Here is a 25,058-nt window from a genome sequence, read left to right on the forward strand (position 1 = left end):
AAAAAAAAAAAGAATGTGGGGAGAATTTCTAGGGAAAAAGTAAGGATTTAGTATAACATGACCCTAAAACTTGGCAGTTTCTCATTCGTTTTAAAACTGAACAAAACAGATAATCTGCCTTAAGGTGAATAGAATTTGCTTTTTAACTGGAGTTGCCTATAGTCATTTTCCATTGCTCTTAACATTTTAAATTAAAGATACGTGGGAACAATCCCAGCTGGGAGATTATTAGTTGCCATTTCTACATATAAACCATCTATTTCCTTATTTTTCTAATTCTTCACTTACCTCCTTGAAGTGGTGGTGTTAGAACGTCAGAGTTGAAAGCCGTTTCAAGATCCCCTAATTCAACATCGCTTCACCGCGGGAGCCCGGCCTTTCCATTTTGACTCCTGCGTTTGACTCCACATCTTTCTGCCGAAATCCCCCTTCTGTTCACGCATGTCATCTTCCTTGTCCACTATCCTCTCTAATACACTAAGGTAATCATTCCAAAGTTCCTCCCTGCTAGTTTCAACGCTGGAGACGTTTCAGAGTTTAGTTCTGTTAATTTCTTTATTTCTGGACAATGTGTTTATTTTGTTCTTAATGTGTTTCACGATTTTTGGGGGATTGCTGGACATCATGTAGTAAAGTATGGAGACTGAGGTCAGTAATGTTGACATGAACGTAGATTCCAACGGGGGGAGATCGAGAGAGGTGAGGGATGAAAACTTACCTGTGGGACACCGTGTGATGGGGACTCTGAAGGCTCTGACTTCACCACTGGACAACATGTGTACAGACAGGTCAGAAAATTCATCTCATACCCCCTAAATCTATTGAAATGTTTTTTAAATAGTGGGGAGGTGGAGGGCGGAGGAAAAAATTCTTTTTCTATCAAGCTGTTAATGTATGTGAGGTTGATTTAGTCTAGTGAGGAGCTGAGCTGGGTTTGGCTTTTGTGGTTGCTGTCATTACCTTTCGTGCTCCACAGGCTTTAACTTTTTCTAGTAATAATAATAACCCAGTAACTAAGCCCTGCTATTACCTATGCGTAGAGCGAGGCCTGAGTTTTTTCTCAGTATTTCTCATCCACCCTCTGCTTTTAATAATTCCTCCATTGCTACGGCACAGATGAGATCTCTTAAAATGCTCTTCCTCCTCTGGGGAGGGTTCTTTCTTGTCTTAGCAGCCTCCAGCCAAGGCAGACGCTGGATCCTTGAGTTCTGGAGTGAAGCTTTTCCAGTGTTCCAGCCTCTGTCCCATGGTCGCCAAACTCTGCCTGTATCTGTGGTTGGTTTGAGTGGAGGAGAGTTAGGCCCCTTCCCAGGGGAAGGTGTTCTCTGGTATTATAGGATTTCAGGCTCAAAGTAGTTCCCAGGCTGCTTCCAAGCATGAGACAGGTGAATTTTGGTTCCCTCCCTAGAAGTAATAGGTTTTTCTTGGGACCTGTTGGAGAGGCTTCCTTGAATGTCTCCAACAGAAGCTGATAGTCTCCCTGGACTGTACCACACAGACGGGCTCTTTGGTGTCCTGCCCCCAATTTTCCTTCTGAGCATTTGGTGGAGGTCCATGGAAGAGAGCTTTTGTGTGAGTTTACACTCTCCTTTTGTATCTTGGCCTTATGGTTATTCCAAACTGATGTGGTTGTTTCTACTTCACCTTTAAAAACTTGTGAACATTTTACTCAGGAGGCTGAGGTGGGAGGATTGCATGGGCTGAGGAGTTTAAAGTTATAGTGAGTCACACACTTGCACGCTAGCCCAGGCCACAGACCAAGACCTTCTCTCAAAAAAACTATAAATTTTTTAACTGATTTCTTGTTACCTGTCTATATGGTGGTTGCTTCTTCCTCTTGTGTTCTGCTAAAGATGAAACAGATCATGCACCCCTCTCCCCTTGGAGGGGCTTGTCCCTTTTGGGGTTCAGTTCACTGAGGATTATCAGACTTTTTCTCATCGTTGGAATAGAAGCCATGTTCTCTTTTAAGGTACAAAATCTTTTTAAATGATACTGAAGAAGCAGCTGGTTTTTCTGCCCAAGACCTTAGCTGGAAAGAGATGCTAAAACCTCGTTACTTCTAAAAATTTCATAACCGTTTCATCAGACACACTTCCTGCAAGTCACACTGTGAAGTATTTCTGGCAGAATGTTCGAGTGAAAGAGTCCCTTTCATAAGATTCTTTTCTCTGTGATGTCAGCTTCAGAGGGAACTTTATCCTGTGCCGTCGACTGGGCAGGCAAGGAGATAGAGCATTAGTACTGATTTTCTTGTATGAACTGTTACGCAAGGTCAGGGTTGGGAATGTTACGGAAGGTTATGTGGTCGGCACGACTACCAGCTGACAGGTGACTCAATGTCATGAACAAAATGTCTGCGAATTTGTTAGCAGACACTACTGCTGGTCATTTCATTATTTTTTAAGGTAGCCTGTTTTTATCTTTTGTATGCACACACACATATGTGGAGAATACACAGTAGGTATACATTTCTTTTTTTTTTTTTTTTGAGACAGAGCCTCAAGCTGTCCCCCTAGGCAGAGTGCTGTGGCATCACAGATCACAGCAACTTCCAACTCCTGGGCTCAAGCGAGTCTCCTGCCTCAGCCTCCCAAGTAGCTGGGACCACAGGTGCCTGCCACAACGCCCGGCCATTTTTTGGTTGCAGGCATCATTGTTTGGCAGGCCCAGGCTGGATTCGAATCCACCACCTTAGGTATATGTGGCTGGCGCCTTAGCCACTTGAGCCACAGGCGCCGAACCAGTATACATTTCTTTATGGTGAATGTAAACTTCCCCTTCTGTAGCTAATTCTTAAGAACCTGCTTCTGATTCTAAAGATCGGAGGGATACAGCCTGGCATCTGTCACCTACCAGCCAATAAAAGTGGGCAGTGGCTTCTTAAGAGTTGTTCTGTGGTCATCACCCTGGGTCTTCTTCACGTGGTTTTGCTCTGATCTTGCTACAAATACGGTCTCTACTCAACCATGAACTCTGACTATAGTAGCCTCATTTCGAGTCTCCCCGTCCTTTGTACGGGTTAGTTAGACTTCCCAGATTCTAAGTATTAGCATTTCCTGATGGTTGGCTATTTGGATTTGCATCCTGGTCCTCAGGACTTGATAAAGATTCCCTGCTCATCTTCCAGGGCCTTGGAAGCCAAGCTCCACGATCATATAGGCCAGGGGGTCCTGAGAGAAGGGAGGATTGGGGAAGCTGTATCTTTCATACCCTCCCAAACAAGTTAATGAACACAGTCCCTTCAGGTGCTTGGAGACAGACTTTATGCTCAGAGTCACCTCTTCTTCACCCCACACCCCCCTAGTGTCTGCTCATGTGTTGCCTGAGGGTGTTTCAAGGAAAAGAGAATAAAGAGACTATGTGGGTTCAACTACAGGCAGCACCCACTTTTCTGTGTTTCCAAATTGGTTTTTCTACTCTGCTTTCTAGATTTGGGATGGATGAAGATTCCCATCACTATACACTCAAACGTATGTTCCTATCTTCCCATTAATTTTTTTCATTTTTAGAAAATTACATACATGCACAGAGATTAAAAAAAATCAAAATGGCATCTTTCACGTCTTCTCTCTTTCCCCTCCTTCCCGGAAGGAATCATGATATTTAGGTGATTACTTAATTCTCTCGGTATTTAATTGATGTTTCTAAATAACATGTTTATGCACTATTTTTTGGTATGCAGTGTTTATGTGGCTATGGCTGTGTGACTGTTGAACTGTGTAGTATGCTATGTTTTAGCCTGACCTGTAAAGCCGTTTGTTTTTTTCTAGTTAATAATTGTCTTCTTATTTGATTGTTCTTCTTTGCACTTGTCACTAATTCAATCTTTGTTGATTGTTTAAATCTCCTCTGAAGACATTCAGATGTGCCAGGAATCCAGTTTGTCTCATGATATAGACGGCATCTCTCCCAGAACCTTCTGACTGACCCCGTGTGGCCAGTTGTCCTCGACCTTAGAGTGGAACGGCAGCCTGAGATCCACTTTCTCTAGCATTTTGGAAATTTTTTTTCCTCTTTTTTTATTGTGTTGATACCTATTTTGTATATGCTTTACCCTCTATTTTCTCAGTTTATTCTCTTGTTTTTGGCTGATCATAGCTACCCTAGAAGAGGGGCCTGGGAGAATGCATGAAAATGCCTTCATTCTACTCTAACATGTAAGCAGAAATTTCGCTGAGTCTGAGTCATTAGTAGTAAAGTAGCTGGTTTCCTCAAAATTTTGAAGGTTTTGCATCGCCTTGTAAAATAACTTTTATTCGTGAGTTTTCAGAAGAGTTGCAGAGATAGCTCGGAGTTCCGTGTGCTCTTCACCTGGCTTCTGCTGACACTCGTGTGTTACATAACTGTGCACATTTGTCAACACTGAGACATTCCTATCAGCCACTAACTAAATTACAGGCCATCGTCATATTTCACTGTATGTCACCAACATCCTTTGTCTGTTCCAGCATCCAATTCAGGCCACCAGGCTGTATTTAATCATGTTCCCTGAACTTGTAGGCCAGTTTAAGGTCTTGGACTTTATCTTGGAATGAGAAGAGCGGCTGAGTGCGTCTGCAGTGGATCGCGGGTGGAGTCAGGGCAACTCCTTAGGGGACCCTGGGAATACACCGAGACCACCATGGAGACACACCAGGCTCAACATGGACCAAGGTCCCAGCAGCATTTTGAAGCTGGATGGTCCCATGCAAATGTTGGGTGTTCCTGTTTTTTGATAAAAACATCTTAGTATTAGGCATAGTTGAGTATGGTGGAAATACTTTGAAAACAAAGGGCTTAGTTGTAACTAGTGACAGCATAGCTACAAGAATAACGCTTGGTGAAAAACTAGCAGAACCAGATATGTGAAATAATAAAGGACAGGTTAATTAAAAACAAACACCCAGAAAATGAGGACGCATTTTATAAAAAGTGTTTAAGTACACTTACAGGTAAATACAAAGGGCTGTATTAAATACATTAAAACAGGGCGGCGCCTATGGCTCAAAGGAGTAGGGCGCTAGCCCCATATACCGGAGGTGGCCGGTTCAAACCCGGCCCCGGCCGAAAACTGCAGAAGACAAAAAAAAAAAGGCATTAAAATGTTTGTGTATGGCAGGGGAGTGGTGGTAAAGGGATAGAAGGGAAAAGGAGTAAACAAACAAATCAAGCCAATAGCAGAAGGGAAAGGAAATCTTGAGAACAGGAAGAAAACCAAAAAAACAGGGCTTAGTCTTAGGTGTACTGTGTGGGGCAATTTATGTGACTTTTTTTATTCCTTAAGTTTCTACCTCTGTGAAATGGGATGGTAGTGGCTATTTAATATGCTTGCTGTAAGAATTCTTTTTTTTTCTTTTTTGAGACAGAGTCACACTATGTCGCCCTTGTAGAGTGCTGTGGTGTCACAGCTCACAGCAACCTCAAACTCTTGGGCTTAAGCTATTCTCTTGCCTCAGCCTCCCAAGTAGCTGGGACTATAGGCACCCACCATAACACCCAGCTATTTTTTTTTTCTTATTGTCATTGTTGTTTGGCAGACCCGGGCCGGATTCGACCCTGCCAGCTCCAGTGTATCTGGCTGGCACCCTAGCCGCTGAGCTATAGGCGCCCAATGAGGCAGATTGGGCAGTATCTGGCAGAGAGTCTAGAGAATGGAATATTCTCAATAAATATGAGATACTCTCTTTCCCCTTCCACTCTATGGAGTAAGGACACTTGCTTTCAGGTACATGTTGTGTTCTAAGACTGAGATGGGAATGTGCGAATTGTGTCTCCTTGTCACATACTTGCAATTCATTTCTCCTTTCTCTTAATGCAGGGCTTACCACCCAAAAGGTGGAAGGCGGAGGCCACCCATCTGAGCTGCCCGGAGCCGACAGTGTTCCCTTTCTCAGCACCCCGGGCCCCACGCGGGGGCTCTTTGCGGGAGATGTGGATACCAAGCTTTGAACAATCCAAGAAAGAAGCCCGGGCACTGAGGAGGCTGGTGGATAGGAATCAAAATTTCTCAGCTCAGGAGTTTTGGGCCCTAGTATTCAAGGACTGATTTCAAGAAAGTATCAGAGTGACATAGACTAGAGTCTTCTTGAGGTTTATTTTCTGGGTTGCCTTAATATTCAGACATACCAGCTATTCTGTTGACTATCCATTAGGATAAGAATTGATTGCTGCAGAACTCACCCCGAGCCCTATCAAAGAACAGATGATGAATTACCCTTAGGGGTCACCTCTCTATTTTTTATACTAAAAAAGGAAATATTTCTTACGGGCTCTGGTTATCTTCTGTTTACGTGTCTGGACTCACACGCTTGCTGCCTTGTGGGGAACTTCACCTGGTTTAGAGCGAGCACTTTGCTCACACACAGGAGGCAGAGGATCTGGCCGAGGTTCCCTGGTCCTCACTTCACTCTCAACAGCAGATTGGTCTTTGGCAAGCCCAGTGTCCTGATGCTGAGCACAAACGTGAAATGCATTAGAACTTGGCAATGAGAGATCCCATCTGTTGGTTTCCAGGGATGTGAGTGAGTAATAAAAGTTGTTTCAAGTTTATCTGCCATCTCCTCGTCAAGTTGAAACAACATATGCGTGTCTACCTTCTTCTTCCTTTAGCGTTCCTTATTCAAACCTTGCCCCGTGGCCTCCCATTTTCCCTTCGAAGTGGACTGTCTTATAAAGCCATGGCCCCTCCTTGTGTGCTTGGATCGGTGAGATGTCACCCGTTGTCCCTTAACGATGCTGAGAAGAATAATGACAAGTGTGTGATCCAGGCTGGACAGCCTGTGTGTTTTGATCCATGCCAGAGTGGAGGTGGAATGCCCCAGGGGCTCCTACAGTGTGGGTGCTGACCATGTGCACGCAGCCTGTCCCGGTGGGTGGCCCTGGGCATTGCATTTGTGAGCGTTTCCTGTCATTTCTGATCCTGCCACAGAGAAAGTTCAGCTGTCTTGTGTGCGGCATCTGCTGGAGCTCTCCACACACACAGAGTGGGAAAAACACCGGATCACGTTTTCTTTCCGTGTGAAAGTGGAGAGGCTTCTAGGTGGTAGAAAGCCTGTTGCCCCCCCCCCCGCCCCCAGCTGTCATTGTTTCCGTATTCTTTATCATGGAAAGTCCTGCACCCAGCGGGCAGGAGGGGTCTCTGATGTTCACGTCTGTGACGGGGTGTCAGGGGAACTTAGGGTGCCCCCTCAGCACCAGCTCCTCTTCTGTTACTGCAGGCCAGTGCCTGGCTGTGGGCAGTGTTCTCCTGATGTAGCTCTCTGGCTGTGCCAGCCAGCATGTGGTGCGTGTCTGGTCTGTGAAAACTAGGTCAACTTAAGGAGGGGTCAGTGTAGGGAGGTGGTCGCGGTCGCCATGGAGGTTTTATTATATTTACTTAATGTAGTTCTACTGTATGATCTTGGAAAAATCTCTTAACCTGCCTGGACTTTTAATTTTTGCCTTTAAGGAAATGATTGGGGTGGTCTTTGAAAAAAACTTTTTTTCCTGTGTAACATGCTTTAATTGTTAATCAATATTCAGAAGCTTAATCTGTAGCTGTTTTTTACTAAGACAGCAACAAACTATTTTAGAAACACTATTCTCTATACTCTTTGGAGAAGGAGTACTTAGTGGTTAGGAGTGGGGTTGGAGGCAAATTTATCTCTGCCAATCTGTTTGAGGTTGTCAAAAAAGTAAGTAAGGGCTGGAGAGGGGGATTGTGAAAGGACAGATCTTAAATTGTGTATTAAATGGGTTGTGTTTTTTTTTTTTTTTTTGAGCCCTTAGAAGAAAGCCCTCAGGCGTCTCTCAGGGTGATTTACGCCTGTGGCATCACGTTCTGGGGTCCTTCTGTTCTCTTCCATACATGCCTTACGCAAATGTTCAGTCCTCTGTGCTGCCTAGATGCCTCAGCATTTCACTCATTCTTATCCCTTGCTAATTCTTCCTCAAGGGTTCATAAATCTTCTCTGAACTTTTCTAAGCCATGTATCCCTGAAAAAATGTAGCGGAAGCCCTGATAATTTAACACAGGATGAACATTTGTAGGAGAGAAAGATGGAGAAGAGGGAATTCCATGAGATTGAAAATGGGGTGAATTTCAAACAAAAGAAGTTATGGGTTCTTTGGGACGCTTTCCATATCCACAGGTTTGAGACTTTATGATAACCCTTTACTGCTTCTAGAAGAAGGCTTTTAATAAGAAGGTGGTGACCTCTTGTCTCTGACAACTGCTGGTCTTGAGTGAGAAGTCTGTCCTCATCATAGCGGGATTTTACCTGCAAACTGAGAGCAACGCTGTTTGAATTCCACGCAAGGCTCCCTGGGCTGTTTCATCTGTGTTAGTCTCTTTACGTCACTGTCTTTGTTTGTGAAATTAAGAAAGTGACCTACCTTACAGGGAGGTCGTGAGGGAGGAATCCTGGCTGTGGAGGGGTCTGTACAAGGTAGCAGTGTTTGCTAAGCACATTTTACTGGGAGTGTTCTTAAGGACTAATTGTCAAAACATATGACAAGACAGACAGACTTTTTCAGGAATGTTTGAGAAAATGGTTATAAATGACAGTCAATAGTCATTACTTCTTCACCAAAAAATGGATTCAGTTTGACCTTTGGTCATGCAGAATAAAGGATATAATATTTCAGAACTTGAGTGCTGGCTTATTTATTGCTGTTAAGGACTAGATTCTAGTAACTAGAATATCGGCTGGGGTCATGGTTATGACTGTTAGTGGAGTGAACGTGTAGAGTGTTCTGTGTACGACTCAGAAATAAAAGACACAAGCACAAATGAGCCTCATCCCTTCAGCCTCACATTGTCTGTTATACATACTGAATAGTGTGCATGAAGCATAGGCAGTGGTCGGACAATAATTCCTGCTAGAGAACACAATTCATTAGGAGAGTTTGGTTATCTTCGTCTGTTCAGGCTATTATAAAAGAATACCATCGACTGGGTGGCTTGCACACAACAGAGTTATGAAATAATCTCATGGTTCTGGAGGCTGGGAAGTCCTAGAACACGGTGCCAGCAGATTTCAAGTCCAGGGCCTGCTTCTTTCTGTCTCTTATATGGTCCTCATCTTCCTGTGTCCTCACGTGGCAGAGTGGGTGAGGAAGCTCTCTGGGGTCTCTAACAGATGCATAATATTATTTATGAGTGTCTTATCACCTGTCCACCCTTATCACCTATCCACCTCCCATCACTTTGGAGGTTGAGATTTCAACATATGAATTTTGGGGAATATGAACATTCAGTCTGTAGCGTTCTGCTCCTAATCTCCCCAAATTCATGTCCTTCTCAACATGCAAAATATATTCGTTACATCCAAACGGCCTCAGAAGTCTTTTTTTTAAACTCAACTTATTTCAGTGTCAACTCTGAAATCTAAAAATTCAAGGTCTCGTCTGCATATTATCTGAACCAGATACGGATGAAGCTCAAGATTCGTGGATCCTTAGGCAAATTTTAATGAAGCCGAACAAGTTAATATGCTTTTCAAAATGTAGTAATGGTGGGACCAGGCAAGGTATAGACATTCCCATGCCAAAAGGAAGAAATGGGAAAGAAGAGAGATCCCAGGTAAGTAAAAACCTGATGGTGAAAATTCCATTAGACTTTACGACTAGGGAATGTCCCCTTTGACGTGATGCTGTTCCTTCCAGGACCCCTGGGGTGTCAGTGTCACCCCGATGGCTCAGCCCCCCAGTGACTTTCCTACCACACCTCCTCCCCTGTGCATGGTTCTCCCTGGCTGGGGTCATGCACCCCTGGCTCTGGCTGCCTCTGTCGTTTGAAACCTCGGTGGAGGCACCTGTGTCCCCCAGTCCTTCTGCATTCTGGCAGAGACTAGATGGCAAGGTTGCCTCAAAAGATTGCTGCCTGTGTCCTCTGGAGGAGTGGCCGCTGTGTCCTGTGTGCACTGGGGCCTCCTGGAGCGGCACCTGCAGAGGTCAGGGAATGTGATGCTGAAGGCCAGAGAGTGGAGCCTGGGCCACGCAGCAGGGCTGAGGCCCCACAGCTGCCAGTGGTCCCTCCCACCTCTGCCCTTGTACTCTGGATCTGTAATTGGAGCGGCAGCTCTGATGATGTCTGGGTCAATTTAAGGGTCATTCTGCTATTTTGTCTTAGGGAATGACTTCTGGTTTCTGTGGAGAGGGCTGCTCCATACTGCCATTCTTATCAAAAAGTCACTTGGCCACATTCTTAGTGTTCTCAGTTTTTGCAATATGGATAGCCTGAGAATTTTCCAAATCCTTTAGGTTCTTTTTTGCTTAACAATCCCATCTTTAAATCATTTCTCCCTTTTCTCACATTTTATTATAAGCAGTCAGGAGGAGCCAAGCTGTACCTTCAACACTTCGCTTAGAAATAGCTTCAGTTACATATTCAGTTTCATTGCTCACAAGTCTTTCATCCACAAATCCCTAGAGCATGAACACAATTCAGCCAAGGTCTTTGCCACTTTATAACAAGGACAACCTGTTCTCCATTTTTCAATAATACGGCCCTCATTGGCATCTGAGACCTCGTCAGACTGATCTTTACCCCCGGTATTCCTACCAGGATTCTGCTCAGGCGTACTGAAGTATTCTCTGAGTCAACCAAAACTTTGTCTATGACTCTATGCTTTTCTCTCTAGGCTCTCACAATAGAGAATTGCCCTTAACTGTTCATATAATGTAGATAATGTAGACCTTCTCTGGTCTGTACCTTAGAACTCCTCCAGTCTTTACCCATCACCCCGTTCCAAAGCCACTTCCACGTGTTGAAGTAGCCTCCCCCGCCCCCCATTACCAGTTTCTGTCTTGTCCATCTGGCCTGCTGGGACAGAATACCACAGACCAGGGGGCTTAGAAGCAACAACACTTCTCACAGTTCTGGAGGCCAGAAAGTCCAAGATCAAAGTATGGCGGATTCAGGGTGCGAACAGAGCCCAATGCTGGTTCATAAATGACTACCTTCTTGCAGTGACTTCGCGTGCCAGAAGGGGTGAGGAGCTCTCTGAAGTCGTCTTTTTTTAGAGACAGAGTCTTGTTCTGTCACCCTCGGTAGAGTGCCATGACTTCTCAGCTCATAGCAACCTCCACCTCCTGGGCTTAGGTGATTCTCTTGCCTCAGCCTCCTGAGTAGCTGGGACTACAGGCACCCGCCACAATGCCCGGCTATTTTTTTTGTTGTTGCAGTTTGGCCGGGGCTGGGTTTGAACCCACCATCCTGAGTATATGGGGCCAGTGCCCTACTCACTGAGCCACAGGCGCCGCCCCTGAAGTTGTCTTTTTTATAAGGGCAATAATCCCATTCATGAGGACTCTTACATGCTGTCAAATTGGTGATTAGAATTTCTTTTTTTTTTTTGTATTTTTTTCTTTTTCTTTTTCTTTTTTATCGAATGGTAACTATACATTAATGCACTTCTGGGGTACAGTGTGGGGTTTTCACATGCAATCCGAAATACTTCCATCCAACTGGTCAACACAGCCTTCATGTTAGAATTTCAACAGAGAATTTTTGTGTGTGTGTCGGGGGGGAGACAAACATAAAGTATAGAATTAATCTTCAGTGAATGATGTCCTAAAGGCAAGACGAGTACAACCCTGCACAAGAGACATGTGTTTTCCTCAAAATCTTCTAAGTGTATTGTAAAGAAGTTTGCAGACCAAGGGTAGTGGTGGTTAGCGTGTATTTAAGTAACTCTGCAATCCCGAATATTTTACAACAAACTTTCTCACCCTTCTGTAGGCTATTTCTCTCATCTTAATTTTCATTGTTGGTGGTGGCAATATTCTTTACTGCATGATTCTAAGGTCAACACACATCTTATTTTCTTCTGATTACAGAAGTAAAAATCCTTGAAAAACTCAAAGGGGATAGAGGGTTATGAATTATGACTCTTGATTAAGAAAGACCTACTTTTATTCATCACTCTGCAATATACTGTCTGGTTTATCTTGGTCATATTATTTGGTCTTTGTAAGCTTCAGTTTATTTGTTTTTAAAACGGATATTATACGCCTGGCACACTGGCTCGTGCCTGTAATCCTAGCAGTCTAGGAGGCCATGGTGGGGGGATTGCCTGAGCTTAGGAGGTTGAGACCAGCCTGAGCAAGAGTAAGTCTCTAAAAATAGCCAGGCTTTGTCGCAGCCACCTGTAGTCCCAACTACTTGGGAGGCTGAGGCAAGAGGATCACTTTATCCCAAGAGTTTGAGGTTGCTGTGAGCTATGACACCATGCCACTCTACCCAGGGTGATAAAGTGTGACTCTGTCTCAAAAATAAAGTAGAATGGATATTATAATATACAACTTCCCTGTGAGGTTATTGTGATGATTAAATAAGCTAATGTCCCTACTTAGTTCACTAAACGCTGGTTGTAACTATCAGTAGCCATTACATTGATTAGTTTTGTTTCTGCAGACTTTGACAGAGATTTGTCCAGCAAGAGAGAATGATTGATGCCAGCACTGGGGGGTGACAGCTTTTTGTTCCTTAGTTATGTGATACTTATTTGTTGTGTTGTAAAGTAGGCATTGTACTAGGCATCACTGCTGATGTGAATTAGCCCTGGGAGAGAGAGGAGTGCAAGGTTCTAGATAAGGCTTTGTGGTATTATCGTGATGTTAAAACCAAGGACTGAGTAATGCTTGAATGATTCTCTGGTTTCTCCTCTCCTTTGGGATTTCAAATAGAGTTTTGTACAAAGCTCCCAATAATATAATGAGACTCAAACGACCTCTTTATAGTAGCTGTGCGAACCAGCTAAACTCAGTTCACTCGTTTCTGGTAAAAGCTGGATTTGAACATACATTTCACTCTTGAAACCTGAGTAGGGTAGGATCTTTAACTATCTTTGCATTTCCCAGTTCCGAGTCTTTGTAAGCTTCAGTTTATTTGTTTTTAAAATGGATATTATACGCCTGGCACACTGGCTCATGCCTGTAATCCTAGCAGTCTAGGAGACAGCCTGTTCACCATCCCTATGCCAAGAAAGAGGGGAGAAAAAAGATGAGGTTGGTGGGTTCTGACCCTGCCACTCATTAACTGAGGAAGATCAATCGAAGCAGAAAGAGCAGAAGAAGACCCTGACCAGCTGTCCTCCTGGGAGATGAGCCCTCTCTTGCTGTCCGTGTGAGGTGGGTACAAGAGTGTGGAGTACAATGCACAGAGCTTGCTTCTAAGTTGTCTTGACCTCTTTGGGACCAGCATGTGGCCACATCAATATTCTAGGATTCAACCCATTAAATTAGCAACTCCTCAGTGGCCGGCTCATGAAGGAGACTGGTCAGGAACAGAGGTGTGGGGTGGAGCAGAAATGACGCTTAAAAATTGTCATCTCAAATCACTGGGCTTGACAACCACCCCAGTGGTCACTCAGAGGTGTGGCCGTATCCCTAAGAAGACATGACCAGTCATGATCAACAGAGACCCCCCTCTGTCTCCCTGGGGCTTCCTCCCTGAGGTGTACCCTGGCTTTTTTTTTATCTGCCTCCCCAGTGACATGAGCACTCATTTCTGGAGCCTCTGAAATGAGTCAGAACTGGACATTGATTGCTGCCTCCAAGGGCATTTTGAACATTTGGCCAGAAATTTATTTCTTATCTTATTTCCCACGTAAGCCTTAGCCAACTTAGCACACCAGAGAAGACTATACAACCACCCCAACCAAAGAGGCCACTGTGAATATCTGAAATTTCACTATCACAAACTCTGTAATTAAAAAACACTGATTAAGTAAGTTAAAAAACTGAAGACCATCTGTGCAGTTAGGGGTGATAGTAATGGCTTTGAGGCAGGGCATCATCTTAAGAGTTTCTGGAATGAACATAAGTTGGTCTTATCTGTACAGAGTATACTCATCTGTTGCCCTATTCACAGGGGAAAAGGCAGTTTTACATAAGAAAGTCCTGAATGAAGCAGTGATTAAGATTACTTTTGTTAAATCTCAACCTTTCTGTATATATTTTTTTAATATTCTGTGTGACACAATTGAGGGTATATCAAAAGCATTTCTGCTACATAACAACGTACGAGGTGGCCATGAAGTTTGTGTGCAGTTTAACTTTATGGCCACCCTGTATAACAGGAGTTTCAAGCAAAAGTACTTATGTGGTTGAACTTTCAGCCAAACTAGCTTCTTTTTCCATGAAATACCATTTTTTGTTCAAAAATCATCCTGAAAAACTATGCTTATTCAGTCTTTGTTTTTATCAAGTATGTTCATGAAAATTGCATGTCACTTTAAGAAACTGATAGACTTTATTGCCAACGATAAGATATTACCTTTCAAGTGAAAATTGATTTTTTATTTGTTTGTTTTTGGAGGAAACAGAAGTGCATTAATTTGCCAGCAAATGAGGAGGTTAACAGACTCTTTTTTTTTTTTTTTTGAGACAGAGCCTCAAGCTATCCCCCTGGATAGAGTGCTGTACCATCACAGCTCACAGCAACCTCCAACTCCTGGGCTCAAGTGAGTCTCCTGCCTCAGCCTCCCAGCACAGGTGCCCGCACCCGGACATTTTTTGGTTGCAGCCATCATTGTTGTTTGGCGGGCCCGGGCTTGATTCGAACCCGCCACCTTAGGGGTATGTGGCTGGCGCCTTAGCCACTTGAGCCACAGGCGCCGAGCCGGTTAACAGACTCTTAATACCTACGTCCTACCTCTGAGCAGACTTACAGATCTTGTAAAAGGGGGGGGTTTCAGCTTCAAGATGTTGCTATTGAACTATAATTGATGGTTCTGATTTATCCCATTTTTAACTAAGACAATCTTGTGACCTCTACCCTTATCAATTCCCTTGAGCCATCTCCTGTGGCACAAAGAACAAAGGAAACTCCCAACCTTTTCCAACTACTGGTCAATAGGGATGCAGGTTTTAATTCCCAGAAGAAGTGGGAGGGAAAACTAAGATTTTGAAAAGCTTATATCCACCACATTGAGCGGGACAACTTCCCAACACTTAGAGACTTTCCTGATGGACAGGAAATGTTACAAATGTTACTTTTGACATCAAACGAGAACAGAGATGATGACATGGAAGGGTGTTCTTAGTTTGTCATTTTTTCTTTTCTTTTCTTTTTTTTTTGAGACAGATTCTCACTATGTTGCCCTTGGTCGAGTGCGGTGGCATCACAGTTCACAGAAACCTCAAACTCTTGGGCTCAAGTGATTCTCTTGCCTCAGCCTCCCAAGTAGCTGGGACTACAGGCGTCCACCATAACACCCGGCTATTTTTTGGTTGTAGTTGTTGTTTGGTGGGCCTGGGCTAGAGTTGAACCCACCAGTTCCAGTGTATGTGGCTGGTGCCCTAGCTGCTGAGCTATAGGCACTGAGCCTATCATTTATTTTTATAATTCAAAAAAAGAGATAGTGTTATGTACTGGAGAGAGCAATTTTTAAAATTTATTTGTTTGTTTGTTTGCTTGTTGGTTTTTTGAGACAGCACCTCAAGCTGTTGCCCTGGGCAGAGTGCTGTGACATCATAGCTCACAGCAATCTCCAATTCTTGCGCTCAAGCAATTCTCTTGCCTCAGCTTTTTCTATTTTTAGTAGAGACCAGGTTAGTCTTGAACTCATGAGCTCACACTATGCACCTGCCTTGGCCTCCCAGAGTGCTAGGATTACAGGCATGTGCCACTGCGCCGGGCTTGGAAAGAGCAATTTTTAAAAGTTAAACAATCGTTTTTTAGTTGAAGAGTTTCATAAGTAAAGGTTGTAAAAATTATTATTTGAAAATTGAGATGCGTAAAAGATAGTCAGAACTTTCAATGAAGGAAAAGAAGCCTTTTGACTTTTCAGTTGGGAAACATGAAAAAATGCAGTAAGGAACTTGAAAAATACTTTAAAATTGTATCAAGAAAATTATTATTATTTTGGGTCCCTCAGAACGTCCAGTGAACGGACCTGACAAACCCTTGGCCACCGTGAAGCTTACATTCTAGTTCTAATGAAGAAGGATTGAGATGCTTTAGCAAAATGTAAACCGCTCTGAGGATATGTTTCTATTTATTTTGTAGGAGTTCCATGAGATAGAATTTATCTTTTGAATCCCAGTCACTCTATATGAAACATAAAATGTGAGGCTCTATTTATAGAGTATACTCAATGAACTATATAATTAACAAGAGGTGTTAAAGTGGCTCAACGCCTGTAGCGCAGTGGTTAAGGTACCAGCCATATGCACTGAGGCTGGTGGGTTTGAGCCCGGCCTGGGCCTGCTAAACAACAATGACACCTACAACAAGAAAATAGCCAGGTGTTGTGGGGGGCACCTGTAGTCTCAGTTGCTTGGGACACTGAGGCAAGAGAATCGCTTAAGCCCAAGAGTTTGAGGTTGCTGTGAGCTGTGACACTACAGCACTCTACCAAGGGCTACATAGTGAGACTCTGTCTCCAAAAAAAAAAAAAAAAAAAAAAAAGTTGTGTTGAAGAGACTAAAATTCAACTTTGGAGTGAGTTGGCAAGACCAGAAGCAAGTCCTTTCTCTGTTCTTTTCATTTGTCACTCCAGTGTTTAATCCTGCTCCCCAAGAGAGGAGGCATTTCTCCTGTCAACACTGGGTGATTTCCAGCCAGAATAAGAACTCTGACTTGAGGACTGGAAGTGACTATGGTGAGCCCACAGGTGCAAGCAGTTCTATTCTGGCCAGTTGACATCCGTTCACCTTACGCAGAGAGGCTGGGCTGAGTCAATATATCCCTAGCCTCAGTGCCTCAAAAAAGGTGAAGAGTTTTGTCTCACGAACAGTCATCATGTATATAATTCTCACACCATGAATAAGAAGACTCATTTCACCATTAGAGTAACCTGCTAGTCTGTGAGAATTTGGGTCGCTTAGATCGCATCTTTAAGTATGAAAGTTTAAGCACAGATGTTTTCTACTTCCTGTTTGGTGGTCTAACAATCCCCCCTCAAGTGTGCAGGTCGGCCTGCAGGTGATGGAACACTTGCATCCATTTCTCACGGTAAAAATAAAACATGTCCGCTCTGGTACCCCCTCCCCATTTGTTTATTTTTGCAGCGGCCCTAGGATTGCTTTTGAAACACGTCTTGGTAGCCTTTATTCAGAAACATGAAGCAGCCCTTTCACAGGATACCTTTTCTGGAGAGACTGTGACAATAGGTAGGGTAACCTTCTAATTTCCCATCCTCACCGGGATGCTTTAAGAGTGAAGGGGTCACTATTGATTAAGCCGGGATGTGTGGGATGTGTGAGCTCTAGGGGGTGTAGGGGAGAGCAGGGTGTTTCAGCACTGCCGAGTTCAGAATCAGTCTCTGAGGATGGTGGGCTCAGATAAGAGAAAGGTTACTAATAGTTATGAAGGGGATCTCCCCTGTGCTGGGCACTGTACTAGATTCTATCATGTATAATGGTACTTAATTGTCACAGTATCATTTGAGATAGTTTTTGTTTTTTCTTTCTTTTATCATACAAAACAAAACTCAAATCATTTAGCCATGTTTGGGTGAAATTTTGAACTTTATTTTTTAATTCTGAGATGTTATTATTTAGGATTTGCCAAAAGCTCCTAGAGGAGGAGGAGACCCAATTCTTGGGAGGAAATGATCTGGGAGGAAGTGCCCCTGCAAGACCTCTTGAGCCATCCCTTTACATGGGATGGTACAGGGCTCGGGGTCTCCTTAGGTCTGCAGGGTGGGAGTAGTTTTTTGTGCTTGGAATGGACAGCACTTGCATCAGTCACCTTAAATACAGAAAATCAAAACCCAACTATACAAAGAAGTGGGAATTTGAAAATAGCAGTACTGTGGACTCTGGGAGGGAAAACTATTGAGACCTGGGGATCCTTCCTCCTCACTTTACAAACCCGTTTTCCCACAATGCCTAATTTTGAAAAAGATTTAGAACTACAGAAAAGATATAAGACTACTATTATTAACACCTAAATATTCTTCAGTTAGATTAACCAATTGATAGTACTTTGCCACACTGCTTTATCTCTTCTAATTTTTCTTTTAATTTTTTTTTCTATCTGAAAGTAAGTTGCAGACACCTTCCGTCCCCCATCTTCTATGAAGGGTGTTTGTTGTAGTTCATTCAGGATGCTATAACACAATACCACCGACCGGGTGGCTTATACACAATAGAAACTTACTTCTCACAGTTCTGGAGGCTGGGAAACCCAAGATTGAGGGGGCAGCATTGGTGTCCGGTGAGGGACTGCTTCCTGGTTCATAAATAGCCATGTTTTAGTTGTAATCTCACATGGTGGAAGGAGTTAGGGTTTCTTTGGGGTCTGTCTTACAAGGGCACTAATCCCATTCAAGAGCGTTCCATCCTCATGACATCATCACCTTCTAATACTATCATCTTGAGGGTTAGGATTTCAGTATGAATTTGGGAGGGGGACACAGACATTCAGACCATAGTAGCATTCTTCTAAGTTATCAAAATACCGTCATCACCCTCAAAAAAATTGAACATCACTACAACATTATTTAAAACACAGTCCATGTTTATTGTTTCCCAATCACTCCAATGATGAATTATTATAGCAATTTCTTTTTTCATTCTAATCCAAGATCCACTTGAGAATCATACAATGTATTTTTTTTTTTAAATATCCTTAACTTTATGTGTTAACTTGACTGGGCTAAGGGATGCCCAGACAGCTGGTAAAAGGTTTTATCTGGATGGATCTGTAAAAGTGTTTCCAGAAGAGAGAAGCATTTGAATCAGTAGACTGTATAAAGAAAATTGCCCTCATTCATGTGGATCTGATCCAACAGGGGGCCTTAACAAAAAGCTCAAGACAGTGCAAATTCTCTCTTTTCATGGACTGGGACATCCACTTTTTCCTATTCTCATATACTGATGCTCCTGGTTCTTGAGCCTTTGGATTCAGACTGGGAATTACTCCCCTCTCACCTCCTATCCTTCTCTTTGGACTCAGACCAGGGCTTACACCCTCAGGTTCAACGGTTCTTAGGCCTTTGGATTTGGAAGAAATTATACCACCTGCTATCCTTATTCTCTAGCTTGCAAAAAGCAGGTGCTGGGACTTCCTGTCCTCCATAATCACATGAGCCAATCTCCATAATAAATTTTTTCTATATCCTTGTATGTATATACCTATCTCCTACTGTTACTGTTTCTCTAAAGAGCCCATGGCTCTCCAATATTCATATTCTGCTCCATCTTTTGAAAAACGAATGCCCTAAATAAACTTTATTAATATTATAATAAGAGGCTTTCAAATTTTCAAAAAGTTGAAGAGGGATCACAATAACAGGGGCCAAGGGGTATGGATAATGAAGAAGAGGAATAAAAGGATGCACTTTCTGAGAAAATATAAAAATATTGTTAATCCAGCGAAGCAGACTTGTATGGCGAAGCTGAGGCATGCAGTGTAGTTCCAGAAAAAGAGCCTTTCAGTGCATTTTTTTTTTTACAAGGTCCAAAGTCTCAGTTTCAGTTTCAGGAAATCCCCAAACAGGAAATAAGATGTTGCAAGCATTGGGCTTTGGGGACAGACTCATGAGAGAGATAAATTTCAACAACATAAAAATGGCTCTGTGACTTCTTGGCTTCTGAGGACATGAAACTGAGCCAAGGTGAAGCCACCCTTCCTCCCTCTGTCTGCAGCTGGCCCAAGTGCCATGATCTTAACCACCGGTGACCCCAGAACTGGTGTTTCAGCGACACAGCCACATTCCTCACATCCTCACAGGCCTCCGCTGAAGTGGCCCCACGGAAGGTCATTCATGCGGGGCATGGAAAACAAGGAGAAAACAACCCCCAGTCTTGTGCGGACAAGAAGGAATCTGTTTGGGCGGTAGCAAGGAGGAGGACAGCTGTAGATGTTCGGGGTTTCAGCAGTGATCTCAGTGCTGGCAGCCTCTGGGATGACCTTGGAACGGACTTTCAGTCTGTGTCAACTTGATCAGACTCTCCAGACAAAACAGGCGAGTTCAGCCAAACCAAAGGGTTCCAACATTTGCCTGTTTGACATCACATAGGCACAGTCTTCATGGACTGGGCTTCAATTTTACTCTCAAAAAAGGTGTGTGAAGGGACCCCCTCGCCCCCCACCCCCTCCTTGCCTAACGCTCCACTGACAAATTACAGGAGACATTTGACAATGCCGCCATGTACATCAAGCTGTTGTGCTATTTTCACATATGAACTGGGATGGGGTGGAGTTGGGTTTAGATGAATTTGGAGAGTGACTGGACAGTGACAGTAGGGACTGGGAAAGCTGAACGTGTCCACCAGGACTTATGAATCTTTTGGAATGTTATTCTCTTCATGTGTGCTTACTGCGTCCCAATTAGACAGAAAGCTGGGTCTCAGGCTGTGCACAGCTTCTTTCATTGCTGACACATGTCCTGTCTTTCCGCAGGGCGCTGCCCACAGGGATAATTGATTAATCTGAGGTAGTCAGTAATTGTTTGATGTCTGCTACAGAGGAGGGCCGTGTGGTCCCAGGGCAGTCTAATTTGATAACAGCCAGGGGTGGAGTGGTAGTATCTCCATTCTCTCATCTCCTGCCGACTCCCAACATTCCAAGTGAGCTTGGCAATCATCTAACTCAGAAAGCAGCGACGTGTGGCTTTTCCCAGGGGGGGATTTCACTGCCCATTCGTGTCCCTTTATTTCCTGCCTCTCAGAGAAACGGTGACAACTGTATTTATCTCTGCGTCCTACCCCCTGGATGTTGCTGGGTCCATCTGTTAGATAGTCACTGATGAAGTCAACTTTTAGTCTCTTTCTCTCATAATAAGTGGACATACACTTACGTGAGTTCATTTTCTTTTTTCCGAAAATAAAATAAAAATTGCCATGTGATCCTTGGCTTGATCAGCTGTTAAATACTTTCTCCACACTTTCTCTTGCTTGATTTTCACTGGCCCGGGAACATGCTCAATTTATTTGATTCGTCGGAAAGTATCTGTGCAAAGTGCAGAGATGTGTCAGCGATCTGGGAAGATAAAGCCCTGCTTTATAGGTGTTCGTGTGACAAAAATGTGGCCCCTTCTTTCTCAGGCTTTGTAGGGCACAGCTTGTTTCTTTCTGACGCCAGAATCTCAGGCACTGGTAGCTGGAGCAGCTTCCTTCAGAAGGTGGTTTTGCTTCCTAAGGCCCTTTGTAAGCTTGTAGAGTCACAGGGCTGTCTGACAAACACTACACAGAACAGTAGTAAGACCTATGGCTCAGTCTCGATGGGACACAAATGGAGCTCCCCTTTGTGGTATAAGATGTTATGTACAATTGAGTCCCACTGACAAAACAGTTCAAGACCAAACCGTCCCAGACCTGGGAGTCCTGGCGTACATCTATTTTTCCTTCTGTTACCAACCTTTATGACCTTGAGCAAAGCATTTTACCTCAATGTCAGCCCCAGTCCCTTCATACAAAGTGGAATGAAAGACACATCAGCCTCCAGAGACCACTAAAACGACATGATTCTGTCATGGCTCAACACCGGCTAGTGGTCTTGCTTGCCGCCCCCCCCCCCCCCCCCGCCAGCTGTCATGCACAATTCCACCCTCTCCTCTCCACACTGGAGTGCGCTGGTGAGAACCTAGCTCACTGCAGCCGTGAGCTCCTGGGCTCAAGTGAACCTCTTGAGTTAGCTGGGATGACAGGAATGCACCAATATGCCTGGCTAACTTTTTGACTTTTTTTGTAGAGACAGTGCCTTGCTACTCAAACTCTGCTCTCAAACTCTCTTCTGTATCCCAAAGTGCTGAGATCACGGCTGTGAGCCCCCACCTGGCCCCTATTCTCTTCTATGTCACTCCGTGACCTTTCTCATCTTTCTTGTCCATTTCACATTTTCAACTATCATTAATGTACTTATGACTTAAAAAAATTTTTGTGTGTTTTTTTGTTTTGGTTCGGATCTTCTGAGACACACTCTCACTCTGTCTCTTGACCTAGAGCACAGTGGCATCATCATAGCTCTCTCCAACCTCAAATTCCTGGGCTCAAGAGATCCTCCTGCCTCAGCCTCCTGAGTAGTTGGGACTATAGATGTGCACCACCACACCTGGCTGCGTTTTTTCTATTTTTGTAGAAATGAGGTCTTGCTCTTGCTTAGGCTGGTCTTGAACTCCTGGCCTCAAGCAATCTTCCTGCCTCAGACTCCCAATGTGCTAGGATTACATGAGCCACCTGCTCAGCCTTAAAACATTTAAAAAACAAACTTTACTGCATTATAAATACATAAAATACAAGGCACCATTTCAGATTCAATGAGTTCTTTCAAATGTATATAGATGTGTATCAATCTACTACCATGATCAAGATATAAAACATTTATTCACCCCAATAAGTCCCTTAGTTTCCCTTAATAGTCAGTTCTCCGCGTTCCTGACCCAAGGCAATCTGCTTTCTGACACCAAACATTTTTCTCCTCTAAGCTATGCTTCTAATCTTGATCCAAATATGTATGCTCAAAGATGCACTGAGAAACTTGATTTAGTGCATACTGGCCCCTTGACCTTAATAAAATGGAAGTCAGAATCTTTCTCCATAAACTAAACTTGTCTAATCACCAAAATTGCACATCTGAGAACCACCCCGTATTTCTTCCTTGCTTCCTCTTCCTGTGTTAATCCCTCCCACTCAGTAATCACTTCCTTACGGTACCCACATCTGTCCTTTCCTGCTGCTGCATCTGAGTTCAGGCTCTCACCAAGAGCACAGTCTAGTCCTGCCAAGTTCAGGAGCTGGTTGTAGTTTTCACTTCTACTTGTCCTTGTTGTTTTGGGGTGTCAGGCACCCCTGCCTGGGGTGGGGGAAGGATATGAGAAGACAGGGCCTTGGAAGAGGATGTGGCCATATGGTCATTTGTGACAGGGCTCAACAAACCCCTGGGCCCAGATGGACCTCACATTTACAGAGTGGTCCACAGGCAGCGTGCAGGGAGCAGTCAAGAAAAGTTCCTTATTAAAAACCAAGGGGAAGAGCAGCTGGCCTGGCCACTTGCCCAGGAAAAGGGCCACATTCATGAAAGGTGATGAAGGGCCCAGCTCCTACAGCTATCTGGCACTCGAGGCCAGCAGAGCACACGTACTCTCAACACTGAACTGTTTGTCTCCACAAGGGGCCCTGGATGCACACTGCGTGCATTCGAATCCACAGGTCTTTCCCAAGACCGTGGCCACCTCCTTCCGGCTCTCAGATGACCTGTGTATAGCCTTTTGCCAACACTTTTATGTGGTGTAGACTTTATATTCCGCTCACATTAGGGCCTTTCTCTTGTAAATCAAACGCTCCCTAGTGTAACGTCCTTTAGGAGATGCTCAGAGCGTTTCGGATGAAGACTTCCTGATGGGATTTCCAGGCCCATTTCTGACTTCTCCCCATTGCCACGCGCCTGTGCCCTGGCTGTACCAAACTGACTGCTTGTTGCCTTAACACACCACACTTTCTTCATAACTCTACACCTTGGTAAATCCTGTTTTATTTCCTCTGCTTGGCATGTCAGCTTGATAATTCCTATTTATCCGTAAAACTCACCTCGAATTATTTGTTCAGTGTCTGCTCCAATCTTCTCAAAGGCTATTATTATACTTCTTTTCTTCCATCACACAGTTGGTCACCAGGTTGTCACTCCAAGGTGGACGAGGAGGAAGTCGTACAACTCATGCCCTACCTGGTCTTAAGATTAGCTGGCTGAGCTTGTGTGCTCATACTTAACTGGTGCCCAACCACACACCCACAAGGAGAAGGAAAAATGCCCGTAACACTCTTTCACTTTTAGCTGAAATTCTATATCCTGGCTCTTTGAGAGTTCTACCGTATTTTATTAGCTTCTCTTTCTCCAGTTTCTTTCACTGGTTCTGAGACAGTATGTCCCTGGTCCCCAGTGTTCTGGACTATGTGGCATTCTATCTCCAACACTACAGGTATGTTCTGTAGATGGTCTTGTTAAAACATCACCATCTCCTGTTATCTTCTCTTATGTGCCTGGTATCAGAAGGAAAAAGGAGAGATGGGAAAAATCAAACCCATAAAATCTGTAAAAGGACTTACTACATTGTAACTTTTAAAAACTGCTTACATTAAAATAATATAAAAACATTGTAATTTTTAGAATCTATTTCTCTCCTGCAGACTGAGCTCCCTAAAGGCCAAATGATGTCTTTTTTTTTACACATCCCTACTATCTAGCACGGTGCCTGGCAGAATTAATCGATGAATGAATTTATGAATTTGAATTCTGCCCGCACTTCTATTACCGAAGTTAATGGTTTATGCTAAGTAGCATGTTCTGCTTTAATTAAAAATCTTCTCACGAGTGAATAAAAATGTGCTCAAATATCTATTATACAAAGATGTCTGAATTTAAAACATTTTCTCCTTTAAAATTAGCAACAAGCATAAGCAATATTTTCACGTGCCAATGTGCCTCTTACCCAATACGTTATGTTTTAAAACAGACATTAAACCCAAGCACGGATAATTAATTCAGAGAATTTGCCAGATCTTATTGCGGTTGGTGGACATGTAGACATGACATGTAGGCACAAGCACTATTTACAGAAAATACTGTGCATTAATAGGGAAGAAAAAAATTATCAGATAGATACAACTGCACAATGTATGTTTTTTTTTCATGGCGCATTTGAAAAAGGAAGCTAAGTGTCAGTTTGGAGTGTTGAGTGCACAGATCAAGGTGGAGCTGGTTGTTTTGCTCGGGGGTTGAAAGAGCCTGGAGAGGTCTTCTTGTTTCTGTGCAGATGGTGACAGGCTCAGAGGAAGGACCTTCTGGACATCAGTCGTATCTTGATAAGTGTTCTGAAGAGTAAGTGTCAGAGAGTAGGGTAAAGCATTTAAAAAATCCATTGGAGATGCATACGCCTTACAAATGCCATTAGTGTATTATGATTTTTGGTTTTATGGACAAATTATACTTCTTTCAGGAGCTCAAATTTCTTAGAGAAATTTTCTCTGATCAAACTACCTCATGATGATGCTTGGCTTGCTTTGAATAACTATTCTATAATATCCATGTGGGCTGCCTCTATTTTCTATAATTAATTTATGTATGTTCATAAGATTCCTTAGAATAATCCCAAATGATATTTCACCTACTACATTATTTTTTCCTAGGGATTCACTCATGTCTG

General features: G+C 43.5%; 1 protein-coding gene across 1 annotated transcript in view; it reads left to right on the top strand.

The window, feature by feature from the left end:
* FUT10 (fucosyltransferase 10) overlaps window positions 1–6,443 on the top strand; it is a 94,525-nt gene extending 88,082 nt beyond the window's left edge. The window contains exon 5 of the mRNA XM_003796306.2: window positions 5,801–6,443. Coding sequence (XP_003796354.1) covers window positions 5,801–6,028 — 228 coding nt within the window. The 3' untranslated portion in view covers window positions 6,029–6,443. The remainder of the gene's footprint in view (window positions 1–5,800) is intronic.
* The last annotated feature ends 18,615 nt before the right edge of the window (window positions 6,444–25,058 follow it).

The sequence above is a fragment of the Otolemur garnettii genome, unplaced genomic scaffold (genome assembly GCF_000181295.1).
Source record: "Otolemur garnettii isolate 467f Iridium unplaced genomic scaffold, OtoGar3 scaffold00102, whole genome shotgun sequence".
Lineage (NCBI taxonomy): Eukaryota > Metazoa > Chordata > Mammalia > Primates > Galagidae > Otolemur > Otolemur garnettii.